Below are 12,904 nucleotides of genomic sequence, written 5' to 3' on the forward strand. Positions count from 1 at the left end.
ATTCAGAATAAAACAAAAAACTTAGAAATTAAACTGAGTTAGGACATTGAAGGGTTGTGCTGAGGCCTGACCTGTGCTGGTTTTGCTGTTGGACTGTTGCAGCTCTGGCCAGGCTGCCTCACCTGTACCAGAACTTCGCGGCAGAGCAGTACGCCAGCGTCTTCGCCATCTCCCTGCCCTACACAAACCCCTCCAAGTAAGGCCACAGCAATGTGCTTCTCTCTCATCTGGGAAATTGAGAGCTTTTTTTGTAGGTTTTGGCTCAAGGTTGTTACTCATAGGATGTTGCTCATTCTGCTGTCACCAAGCTTTTCCTGAGGAAAGGATATTTCTGCCCTGGGAGGGTGGGCAGGCCCTGGCACAGGTGCTCAGAGAAGCTGTGACTGTCCCTGGATCTTTGGAAGTGTCCCAGGCCAGGTTGGAGCACCCTGGGATAGTGGAAGGTGTCCCTGGGGGTGAACTGGATGATCTCTAAGATCTCTTCCCACCCAAACCATTCTGTAATTCCATTATACAATTCTAGGACATCATCACCTTGAACAAAACGCTGCTTTTCATGAGCAGAATTTTTGAAGGTTTTTTTTTTTCCTTGACACTTTGAGTAGGTAAAGAAGCAGCTCTGTGTGTCAGGCTGAGCTGTGGCTTTCCCTGCTGTTGCAGGTTTAACCAGTACATCGTGTGCCTGGCCCACCACGTCATCGCCATGTGGTTCATCCGCTGCCGCCTGCCCTTCCGCAAGGACTTTGTCCCCTACATCACCAAGGTAATGGCACTGCTCAGCCCAGCAGCACTCAGGAGAGCTGACAGCTTAAAAACTGACCTGACATCTTCAAAGGTTTTGTTTGAACCTGGCAGAATCCTGGTTTTATCATCAGCATCTCTGGGAGCTCTCATGCTTTGGCCCCGGTTGCAGACTTTGAGCCTCACGTTGTCACCTCTTGTCCCCACGGCAGGGCCTGCGCTCCAACGTGCTCCTGTCCTTTGATGACACCCCAGAGAAGGACAGCTTCAGGGCTCGCAGCACCAGCCTGAATGAGAGGCCAAAGAGGTAAATTCTGTTGGAGCCCAGCAGGGTTTGGTGTTCCCTGCTCTCGTGCTCACTTCCCTGGCTGTAGTGATCCCAGAGGGGCAGTGCAGTAAGCAAGCACAGTAGATCTCTTTTGCTCAAAGACAGCTGAGCTTGGTGAGAAGCTGACATCCAGCCTGGTGGGGCAGCACTGTCCTGCTTGGGACCTTCTTGTGTTCACTGAAAATCAACAGTTGTGTCAGGTTGGGCTGTGCCAGTACAGAGATAACAGGAGAGGCTGATATCAGAGATAACAGAACCCCATGTTCAGGTGGATTGTGTGAACTCCTTTTGATGGCTGATCTGTAACGACTCACTTTCAGATGATTGCCAGAGAAATGGTTGTGATCAACCACCTGGATAAATTAGAGAGCCAGTACTGTGTTTTTCCATGGTGTTCCCAGTCAGGTCAGTGCACTGGCTGGCACACAGCTGCTTTCTGTCTGTTTGGGACAGATCCCCTTTTTTGCTGGAATTTGAAGCCATCCTGACAGTTTTAAGCAAAGCTTTGAGAAAGCAGAGCATTCCTTGCCAGCAAGTATTCAAAGTAACATTTGCCAGGGGAGGAAGATATTCCTTGGAAGACATTCAGGGTTTCTCCAACATCCTTTTACCTGCAGGGATTGCCTGAATTGGTTCACTTAACTTGCTTCAGTGTTGTGAGCAGTGAGCACACGGTGGCACCTGAGCCCTGGGGAAAGTGCCTCTACTTCACCTGCAAGGCTGCAGCAGTCTTGCAATGCAGAAACACCATCCCTGCCCTACTGCTGCAGCTGTAAACCTTGTGTTGTGTTTCATCTCTCCCATCTCCTCCTCTTTCATCCAGAAACTTGGAAGAGAAGCCTTTTGACACTCCTCTCTCCAATTAGAATTCCAGCTAATATTTTTTTTTTTTCCTTTTTCTTTTTTCCCCCCCCTTAAAAATCTTTTAAATTCTACCAGGTTGGAATACTACTGTCTCTAAAGGCTTTTGCTGGATCACTTTGCACAGAAATCTCTGCTGAGAAGTGTGGCTGTACTCAGGCAGTGCCCAAAGCACTGGAATGGCAGGATGCCACTGCCTCTGGGTCTGCCTGAGCTTGGATTCTGGCCAGGGCACAGAGGAAGGGCCTGCAGCAGGTTCCAGTTTCCTTGCCTGAGAAGTTTCTGGGCTTGGCCTTCACTCCTGAAGCCCAAAGTGTTTCCCTGCCATAGCTGAGGTGCTGGGTGTTCCAAGGGATAAGGATCCCAGCAGTTCCCAGGGCTGCTGGATGTCCTGCTGTTGGTGTAGGTGATGATCCCTGAGCGTGAGCCCGTGCTCTCAGCAGCAGAAAGTGGCCAAAAGTGATCTGGGAGAGGTTGTTGGGAGAAGGACAAAGAAATTCTGATCTCTCCAGGTGGCAATCTGAGATGTAAGAGCTCACTGAGGAGGATGGCAAATAAATTGTGTTTAGGAACATCCAGAAGGGTTAAATTAGTGCCTGCATTTTATCTCTGGGGATGGGAGCTGCTGGACCAACTGTTCTGCCCAAATTAGCCCCGAGCCTGGCACGCATCTCAGTGACTAATTAAAGTGCCTCTCAGATCTTAATTGCTGTCATCTCCCACGTGTGCCTGGCACTTGCCAGTGTGAGCAGTAATTTCCTTTCTGTGCCAGCTCAGAGCCCAGGGGTTCCCTGGAGCCGGGGCTGAGGCACTGGGGTGGCACAGGAGCATCCCAGGGCTGTTTGTTGGCTCTGGGACAGGGGGCTCAGTGTCCCCAGGGCCTGGAGCTGGGCTAAGGGGCACCTCTGGGTGGCCCTGGGTGTGTTGTGGCTGGGGGCAAGCTCAGCTTTGGGCCAGGCTTAGTGGGGACAGAGATGGGTGACGTGGTCCCTGTCTCTTATTAAAAACTGCCGTGACCTAGTCCAGGTAAAGCATTTTGGGATGTGTGGAAGCCCTCAGGTGTTGAGTCATGGTGAGTTGGGGCAACACAAGAGGGGGCTGAACTGCACAGAACTCCTCAGCCTTGAGGAATTTGTGCCAGGGAGCCCTCAGGTGCCCTTGCCTTTGCTGAACAGCCCAGTATTCCAACTCTCATTTCAACCAGTTTTTTTCCTTTTAACTTGTACTAATTTCATTTATTTTGTAGCACATTCAAAATCTTGTTTTCAAAATGTGGTTTGTCTTTTTAATGCTTTCAGCTCTGCTTGTTTGTGTGTTTTAATTTTGTTTTGTTTCCCTTTTTTTTTTTTTCTTTTTGGCATTTGTTTTATTTCCCATCACCCTCCGGGATCCCCCAATATTGACCCCGTGACTTTCAACCTACATCCCTCCAATGGTTTCCTCCCTTCTGTGACCTCTTTTGGGGCTTGGTGCTTCTCCACATAGTAGTTTAAGACTAGCCAAAAATGCAAAGCAAGGCTTGAATAACTCTCCTCCAGTGAAAGAGCTGAAAGAACCCTCTGCAGTTGATGCCTTCCGATCCCGCAGCATCAGTGTGTCTGAACATGTGGTCCGCAGGTAGAGGCACTTTGAATGGGGACAATCCAAGAGCAGCTGGGCCCTTGGAGGTTTTGCTGCGAGGGAGGGTGGAAAAGCAGGGTGGATTTTGCATGTGGGATGCTTGCATGACTTGGTTTTCCCATCAAAAACCGGCCTCAGCCGCAGGTGAAGGTTTTGGGAAAGCATCCTGAGCTTCCCAAGGCCACGTCACACCCTGGGTGTCTGTGGCTGCTTTGCCACGTTCTCTGCTGCTTTAGCAATGAAAGATTCTCTTTGCAAAGTAAAGGTGCTGAAGGGGGGATAAAAAACAACCCCAAACAACAAAACCCACGCACAAAAAAAAAGGAAAAAGGTTGCATTCTGTACAAGTGAGAATCCTGGGTACAACTCACTAAAACGTGAGCCTCCCAAGCAGGGATTTGCTTCAGGAGAGGCTTTGGAAGCTCTGCAAAGTTATGGAGAACCCTCATTCCAATCTAGGAGGAGTTCTGGCTTCAGTTTAGGATTTATTCTTCTGAAGGAGCTGATGAAATGTCCTGGTCTCAAGAATGATGCCATGAAAAACCTGGATTTGTCTTTCCAGAGGGCAGTGGGGGGTGTGCTCAGCCCATACGAATCATTGCTTTCACAACAAAGGAAAACAAGATTTGATTTCAGAGACTGATTTGATGGATTGACAGGTTTTGATGGCAAGCATTGATCTGCTCCAAGGAAAGATGTGAAATAATTAATGCCAGTTTTAAAAATGTATTTCTGGATCACTTCCTTTGAGTGTTGAACTGCTGCACCTGAAGATTTGTGCCTTAACCTGTAGGATTGCTGTCAGTGGAACTTGATTTGGGTTTTTTATTTTTGGCTTTATATGATGGTTGGGGGAGAGAGGCTGAAGTGACTGAATTAATTCCCCATTAATCATGAGGTGATTTTCTTCTCTTGCATTTCTGTGTTAATAGTAGCAACAAAAAGTTCAGATAATTGCCCTTAATGTTGCCACACGATAAAAATTTTGGCTGTACCTCAGCTTAGTTTGTATTATAATGACATAAGGAGTTGTCTTTATAAAATATTGCAGTCCAGCCTAAAACAGAAATGGTTTTAAACTGCTTTGCTGATTTGGCTGATTTGAAGGCAGACCTTCTCTCTATTCTTGTGCCAATTTCCTGTTCAGAGTGCAATTTTTTTTCCTATTTCAAGTTAAATTAGGTCTTACCTAGCTATTGAATTTGGAGGGGAAAAAAACAATATAGGGAAGAGCTGCAACAGAGCAAAAAAAGCAAACCACAGGATAATGAAGTGAAGTCTGGAGTGCCCCAGTTTCTGGCTCATGGGCAACCTGCTGCCTGGGAAGCTGGTGCTGCTCATGGGGTGCTTGCCCTCAGCATAGATTAGGAGCTCGAAACTGCCATTTACTCCTTGCTTGGTGCACTTGCCCATGGGCCACCAACGTCAGAGAGGCCAGCTGGCACTGGAGCCTCTCCAGAGGAGCTTCCTGCAGCAGCCTGGGAAGCAGGACACGAGGTTGATCCCAAAATCAGGCTCCCGAGGCCGGGGTGTGGTGGCTGGCACGTGCATGCTCAGCAGGGTCCGTGGGCACGGGGACGTGGTGCCGGCTGATCCGGCACCGCCGCCTTTCTCTTGCAGCCGCATCCAAACCTCCATCACCAGCTCCAGCCTGGGCTCTGCAGATGAAAACTCCATGGCTCAGGCTGATGACAACTTGAAAAACCTGCACCTGGAGCTGACAGAGACCTGCCTGGACATGATGGCTCGATACGTCTTCTCCAACTTCACCGCTGTGCCCAAGAGGTCAGTCAGGGAGCAGGGACACCGCCTGGGGTTCAGGCTCATGGTTCACTTCATGGGTGGAAAAACCTTGGGATTCTGGCAGGTTCTGAAGCTTTTCCTCACTGTTAAAATCTTGGCTAAAAAGGAGGTGAGATGAGGGAAGACTGGAGATGGGAAGGCCTTAGAGCTCCTGCCAGGGCCCGAAGGGGCTCCAGGAGAGCTGGAGAGGGACTGGGGACAAGGGGTGGAGGGACAGGACACAGGGAATGGTTTCCCACTGCCAGAGGGTGGGGCTAGGTGGGATATTGGGAAGGATTTTTTTTCCTGTCAGGGTGGTGAGGCTCTAAAATGAATTTCCCAGAGCATGTCCCATCCCTGGAAGTGTTCCAGGCCAGTTGAATGGGGTTTGGAGCAAGCTGGGATGGTGGAAGGTGTCCCTACCCATGGCAGGGGCTGGCACTGGATGAACTTTATAAGGTTCCTCCTAACCCAAACCATTCTGTGGTTCTGCCAAATCCACTGGGGAGAAGCAGCATTGACCTGTCTGGAGGAGATGCCCTGAGGGTCTGGGAGCAGGGCTTTGCTCCAGGTCCTTGCAGGACAATCCCAGTGTGCTGCAGCAGCTCCTCCATCGTCCTGGTGGGTCATGGGGATGTTGGCAGCCAAGGGGAGTGGCACAAACAGGCAGCACCTCCTGCATGGTTAATGGCAGGAGCTCTGTTCTCTGCCTCCCGAGGAATGTCCATCCCAAATGTGTTCCCAGGTCTCCCGTGGGTGAGTTTCTGCTGGCTGGAGGAAGGACCAAGACGTGGCTGGTTGGTAACAAGCTGGTGACCATCACTACGAGTGTTGGAACAGGGACAAGGTCCCTGCTTGGCCTGGACTCTGCAGAGTTCCAGAGCACCCCAGAATCAAGGTAGGTGTAGCTCCCATTTCTAGAAATCTCCACCTGACAAAGTCACCTAAACCACTGCTACATCTTTGTAGTTTTTCCTCTTGGTGTGAGAGGAATGTTTTATTTATCCAGCACGGCTGATTCCTCCCTCAACATCACCAATATCTCCTTTCCTACAGCTCAGACCCTGTTCTGCAAGTGAGACAGACCAAGGAAGCTCCAGCCAAGCTGGAATCCCAGGCTGGGCAGCAGGTTTGCAGGAGCTCCCGCAGCAGAGTGCGATCCATGTCAGGTGAGCTCCCATCCTGGGCTCTCCCTGCCACAGCCTGAAGGTCCAGGTGCCTCCTGTGTCTGAGCCAATTTCACATCTGGATCTGGTGTTCAGTGAGGTAGCAGGAGCTGTTCTCCTCCTGCTTCCCTCTCTTTGCAGGAGAGCTTTGGTGATCACATAAATTGTGTCATAAGGAACACATGGAACATCAAATTCTCTTAACCCCAGCTGGCAGCTGAGCCCCACCCAGGTGATCACTTTGTCCCCCATGGGGGGATTGTGGAGAGAACTGGAAGGGGAAAAGTAAGAAAATTCGTGGATTGAGAGAAGAGCAGTTTAATAATTAAAATAAAACAATAATAATTGTAATGACAAGGGAAGTAAAACCAGGATATTGTGTGTGCAGCTGTTAGAGGAGCTTAAAAACCTTGTTCCTGAGGTATTTTTGGGGCTGACTAAGCGTGGCTCTCCCTTGGATTGTGTCTGTCCTGCCAGGTGGTCATGCCTTACGTGTCGGTGCCTTAGACAGCTCAGCCTCCCATTTTCCCAGTGGCTCAACTTCCCAAGGGACACAGGGCCCTGCTGCTCCTGCAGCCCGCCCAGAGAAGGCCAGTCCTGGTCCACAGACAGCCCTGCAGAAGGAAAAAGCCAGCTTGGCTGCCTACGTGCCCCTGCTGACCCAGGGCTGGGCAGAGATCCTGGTGCGCAGGCCCACAGGTGGGTACCCGAGTGTGGGGTGGGATCCAGAGCCTGGGGAAGGAGAAAAATCCATATTTTATTGTAAATGGATCTGTTTATGCCTTACTGCCTTTTGAAACTATAGAACCATGGGATGGGTTGGGTTGGAAGGGACCTTAAAGCCCATCCAGGGACACCTTCCATCATCCCAAGCCCTGTCCAGCCTGGTCTGGAACATTGCAGGGATGCAGGGGTAGCACAAGTCTGGGCAGCTCAGCTGTGTTTGCTCATAGGGAAGGAATAACAATCTGTTCAAGGCCAAAATGCTTGAACACCAGTGTGTTCCACGAGATTAACAGGAATTATCTGTTTCAACTAAAAGCTCTTTCGTGAGAAAATAACTGACCTGGTGTTAATTAGGACACCTGAGTGTTTTGGATGCCTTTGGGAATCTGCTGTAGCAGTGAGTTACCAGGGATGGGTTTTGAGGAGCTTTGGGGTGAAGTGCAGAGCACCAGGAGCAACAAATTAATCAAATCATTCTGCAAGAGGACCGAGAACTTGCCGCATTTGGATTTTTTACCTGCAAATTCCAAAAGAATTTGAGCATTTTCAACAGGAGCTGTAACCTCTGGGAGATCTGGGAGTTCTGACCACTTCCCCCATTGTCTGGTGTAGGCAACACGAGCTGGCTGATGAGCCTGGAGAACCCTCTGAGCCCCTTCTCCTCAGACATCAACAACATGCCCCTGCAGGAGCTCTCCAACGCCCTGATGGCTGCAGAACGCTTCAAGGAGCACCGGGAGACAGCTCTGTACAAATCCCTGTCCGTGCCCTCCTCCAGCCTGGCCACGGGGACGGCCAAGCCCTCGCTGCTGCAGCGCTCCAACACAGGTGGGAGCTGCTGGCTCTGCTGGGTCCCTGCCGGGCTTCTAGAGCAGCTGGGAGTGTGAGGGGGGCCAGCAATGAGAAAGGGAATCAGTTCTTGTCCCTAAAAGTGAAAAATTCCCTTCCTCCTTGCTTCTGGGGGAAGAGGAGGACGGGGGAGCAGCGGAGCTGCTTTGGAGGAGTCGTGTGTTTGGTGTGTTCCCCAAATGAAAATGAACAAAGTCATGGATCTGTTCCCTCTCCCACTTGTTTGGGGCTGATCTGGGCATCCCACTTGTGGATGGATCTTTCCATGCAGTGTTTCCATTTCCATTTGTCTTCAGTTTGGGAGTCTGTGTCGGGTGCTCAGAGCTGCAGGTTCCTGGGGCATGGCCTGTTCCAGACCTTGCCAGTCAGGAGGAGCTGGTTGTCTCTGGCTTTTACAGCAGAATGCAAATCCTGTTGGATTTACCCACCTCTGAAAAGGACAGTTCAGCCTGCAGTTGAACCACTCCAGTTCCGTTTGCTGGCTTGATTTTAACGCAGTGGCCAAGGATTTTCACTCTGTTTAATGTGGTGCTAGTTCCTCTTTAAAGGAGTTGTTAATGTTGGGAGATTGGTGTTGACCAACAGCTGCAATTTTTAAAGCTTTCTGCAGTCCCTGCTGGAGCTCTTATCAGTGATCTCCAGCACTGAGGCTCTGAGCACTGCAGGCACCATCAGAACTGAGCAGTGGTACCAGCAGACCAGCCTTTGCTGGGGAAAAATGGGATGGATTGTCTCAAATCCAGTAAAAATACCAGTTTTAAGCAGGGCAGGGTATTGTTTTAGTATTTCAGAGCGTGTAAACACAAAATTGGAGTCAAAATCAAATTATCACCTCTTACAAACAAACAAAAAAAAACCCCAACTATTTTCCAGGAACACTTTTGTGACTCTAAAAATCTGTGCTGTGTGGAGCTGGGTGGAGAGCTGAGCCCACAGCACCTGAATGCCACTCCTGTGCCAGTCTGAGAGTAATTTTGGCCACATCCTTGTTAACCAGACTTGCTGGAGCTGGCTGGGCAGTGACTGGAAGAAGTTTTGCTGTCAGACTGTCACGTGCCTGTTCTGCCTCTTCAGAGGTTAAACCTCTGTGAGTCTTTACCCAGATTTTTCAGATTCTTCTGTGGGTTTAAAAGTTGACCTTGTGCAGGTCAGGGAAGGCTCAGCCTGGTTTCCTGTGTGTGCTGGGATATCAGGAAGGGATTTTCTGTTCCTAAGCCTCACAAAATGCATTCTGCAAAGGGAGCAGTTGGAGCCTGCACTGTTGGATGTGTTTATTCCTCCTTATTCGTGTTGAGACCTTGTGCCCTTAAAGTGTCCCTTTGGCATCTGGTGAGCTTATCCCAGCTTGTTCTTTCCTTTGTTTCATTTATTTATTTGTTTGTTTTAAACTAGGCTCTTGGTTACATTTTAAACTCTGTGCTTTTTAATTTTTTTATATTTTTTTTTCATATAGTCTCTCCTTCCTTTTGATGTAGCTGCTCACTTGATTTCCCTTTGCAGTGGCCTCTTTCTCTTCCATGTACCAGTCCAGTTGTCAAGGGAAGTTGCACAGGAGCATATCCTGGGCAGGTATATTTATATATCTTTAAGGAAAAAACCAACCAAACAGTATTGCCATAGAAGAACACCTCTGATTCATAGAAAATGTATCCCTCATCCCTCATTTTCCCCTTCCATGTCTCCTGTCTGTCCCCAGTCTCATCACTCTCAACAAATGGGATCTTGACTAGCATGAAGAAGTCCAAGCCAGATCCAACATTTGCAAGTGCAGATTCACAATTCCTTAAAGCAACTTTGCTGTTAGCTGGGGTGGCTTGTGAGTCATGAGGCCAGTGTTAAATGACCCGTCAAAAACGTGGCTGGATTAATTAATTCTTCATTTGCAGCTTCATTTTCCAATTGGCTTTGTGTTCTGCTCAGTGGAAAAGCTCCCAGCTGTGAGGAGAGCAGCGTGTGCTGCAGGACAGGCTCCCCTTGGAGCTGCTCAGCCCACAGGGATCTGCCAGAATTGGGCACAGAAAGATAAAAGCAGCTGGTAATATGTAGATATTTGATATATGGATAAAGTTCAGCCAGCATGGAGGCTGGTTGAGAGATTTTTAAATAAAAAAGAAATATATTTCAGCAGAAAACCTGCTAAATTCTACCTTTTAGAGGCTCTGTAATAAGGTAAAATCTTTCTCCACTTCAGTAAAATTGATTTCATAATTAAATGAAGTGGAGATCAAATTACACACCTTATGAGCACAACACCTGCATTGCTTTGATAACCTGCAATGCTTTGTGATTTTAATTAGAGGGTTCAAATGTCTTTCTGCCTCTTTCCTTCACTGGAAAACTCCCAGAAGAGCAGTGGGGTGTTCTGAGCTGCTGCTGGTTGCTGTCAGAGTCCTCTCAAAGCAACACAAAGCTGCTGCAGTTCAATATTTTTCTGTACTTCCCTCTGCTCCTGTTATTCTCTTCCCACCTAAAGAATAATTAGTGCTTGGGTTGTTTGAAATCTCGGCAGTGGTGTAGGAGGGGAGCTTGGAAGCACTGGGTATCTGCAGGTGTGTTCTGGCTTGGACAGCTAACCAGATCAGCACGTTGTTTTGGTTCCTTTTGGTTTGTTTTGTATTTTTAGAAGGTTTGTGTGTGCAATGCTAACTCTTAATTGCTTCTTTGAAATAACTTTGGTCCTGCGAGCTGAAATCAATCCAGGAAAAGCTGCTTTAGTGATTTTTTTTTTCTTTGTATTTTACTATTTTATTTTTATAATTTTGCTGATTTTCTTTATATTTTTGTGTGTGCTAATTTTTGGTTTTATTATTTGTTATTATTTTGGAAAACAAATCTTGGCCTTTCAGATTGGTCTTCCAGTCCCTTGTGTGCATAATGAGAAAGCCTCCTGTTCTCCAGCCTTTTCCTCAGGACAAAAAGCAAGGCCAGGAGGAGCCTTTGGTCAGACTCATCCCTGTGGTCAGTGCCTGGAGCAGATCCAAGGTTAAATCCTCCATGTAGGCAGGGTTTCCACCGAGCTTTTTTTGTCAGTGTGGTTCCAGTCCCCGTGTGTCTGAGCAGATGCCACCAGTGTCACCCCTGCTCTCGTCCTTCCACACCTTCAGGCCCGAATCTCTCTGCTTCTCCCGAGCCATTCTAGGAAAGCTGCCAAACTGCAAGGAAATGGCTCCTAGGAAAATTCCTTATCTCCTTGTAGGCCTCAAGGCACGGGAGCGTTGCATTTCAGCACAAGAAAAGCTGCCTTTGCCGCAGCCTTGCACAGAGCTGATGTCTGCAGCGAGCTTTAATCCCCTATTTCCTACCCCTGTAGTTGGTGTCTGTGCTGGTAACCCACGTCCAGGCTCCCGTTCCCTCACCCCGTGTCCATCAGCAACAATTGGACAAAAAAAACCTCCCAGCTGCACCTCCTGGGCCCAAGGCGGGCCGTGAGGCGTGAGGTGATTTATTCCCTGGAAAAAGGGGAGCCAGGAGCGAGTCTGACGTGAGGAGAGAAGCCAGGGCACTCCTTCCACACGGCCTTCCCTTGAGATCCCGTGGGGAAAAGGCTGGGACGTGAGAGGAGAGAGAGGAGAGGAGAGGAGAGGAGGGGGCCTGTCCCCGTCCCCTCTCCACAGCTCCCGTGCCGGTGTCTCCGTAGAGTCGGCCGTGGTGCTGGAGGAGGGGAGCGCGGGTGACATGGAGCTCAGGGAGGCCGAGTCCCCCACAGAGTCCCCCGAGAGCGAGGAGGTGGAGACCTCGTGTTCCGAGCACGTCCTGAGCGAGGAGAGGTTTGGGAAGGCCCAGGACTCCTACAGCAGGGTAAGGACAGGCCCGGGCGAGCAGGGGGTGACAGCCAGGGGGGATTGGCCATCAGTCCCCTCAGAAACAGTGCAATGATGGTGCTGGGGGGATTCAGGGGATCCCTGCTTTATCCACGCTGCTTTCTGCACCTTTCTCTGGAAGTGTTGGGCTGCCTTGAGCATTGCTGTTGTCAGCCTTTATTGTGGCTGTTGGGAAAGGGAGGAATCCTTCCCTGGGAGGGTGGGCAGGCCCTGGCACAGGATGCCCAGGGAAGCTGTGGCTGCTCTTGGATCCCTGGAGTGTCCCAGGCCAGGCTGGACAGGGCTTGGAGCAACCATGGGATGAGCTTTAAGGTCTATCCCAACCCAAACCGTTCTGGGATTCTCTGACTCCATGAAAACTGTTAATCTTTTTTTTTTTTATTTTATTTTTCCCAGTCCTCCTCCACGTCCAGCCAGGAGGACAAGTCACTGAAGTCGGAGGAGCTGGTGGAGGGGGGGATCCCCATCGGCAGGGAGGAGGGCCGGGTGCTGGAGGAGCTCTCCTTCCAGCCCTCGCAGCCCCTCAGCAAGTCCAGCTCCTCCCCGGAGCTGCAGACCCTGCAGGAGGTGCTCAGGGACGCCAACGGCCGGGAGGTGCCCAGGAGGCTGAGCACAGAAGTGAAATCCAAATCCCAGTCGGGGAACCTGGAAGGGGAAGGGCTGGGCAGCTGGCTGGGCAGAGGGGAGGACAGCAGGGCCACCGGGCCGGGCGCTGGCACCGCCGCTGGCACCTCGCCCCGCTCGCCCTCGGGCCACCGGCCCCGCGGCTACACCATCTCCGACTCGGCCCCGTCCAGGAGGGGCAAGAGGATCGACAGGGACGCCTTCAAGGGCAGGGCAGCAGCGTCCAACGCCGAGAAAGTGCCCGGGATAAACCCCAGGTGTGTGCAGGGCCCCTGAGCTGCTCCATCGCGGCTCCTTCGGGGGCTCTGCAGTCTGATTAATGAATTAATTACAGTTAATTACCTGCTTTATTCAGGAGCTGATCCAGACCTGTTGAGCACACTGCC

General features: G+C 50.2%; 1 protein-coding gene across 10 annotated transcripts in view; it reads left to right on the forward strand.

Annotated features, from left to right (window-relative positions):
• The window catches only part of TSC2 (TSC complex subunit 2), a 32,385-nt gene that overhangs the window by 14,158 nt on the left and 5,323 nt on the right, over positions 1–12,904 (forward strand). For 4 of the 10 annotated variants that reach the window (XM_023936997.2, XM_023936999.2, XM_086853926.1 and 1 more), the window contains 12 exons: positions 103–196; positions 661–763; positions 954–1,048; positions 3,416–3,547; positions 5,171–5,335; positions 6,078–6,230; positions 6,389–6,501; positions 6,976–7,197; positions 7,837–8,052; positions 9,574–9,642; positions 11,711–11,871; positions 12,291–12,775. In XM_023936997.2, coding sequence (XP_023792765.2) covers positions 103–196; positions 661–763; positions 954–1,048; positions 3,416–3,547; positions 5,171–5,335; positions 6,078–6,230; positions 6,389–6,501; positions 6,976–7,197; positions 7,837–8,052; positions 9,574–9,642; positions 11,711–11,871; positions 12,291–12,775 — 2,008 coding nt within the window. The remainder of the gene's footprint in view (positions 1–102; positions 197–660; positions 764–953; positions 1,049–3,415; positions 3,548–5,170; positions 5,336–6,077; positions 6,231–6,388; positions 6,502–6,975; positions 7,198–7,836; positions 8,053–9,573; positions 9,643–11,710; positions 11,872–12,290; positions 12,776–12,904) is intronic. The other 6 variants (XM_086853931.1, XM_086853932.1, XM_086853927.1 and 3 more) reach the window with 5 other exon arrangements.

This window comes from Cyanistes caeruleus, chromosome 17 (assembly GCF_971803275.1).
Source record: "Cyanistes caeruleus chromosome 17, bCyaCae1.hap1.1, whole genome shotgun sequence".
Classification (NCBI taxonomy): domain Eukaryota; kingdom Metazoa; phylum Chordata; class Aves; order Passeriformes; family Paridae; genus Cyanistes; species Cyanistes caeruleus.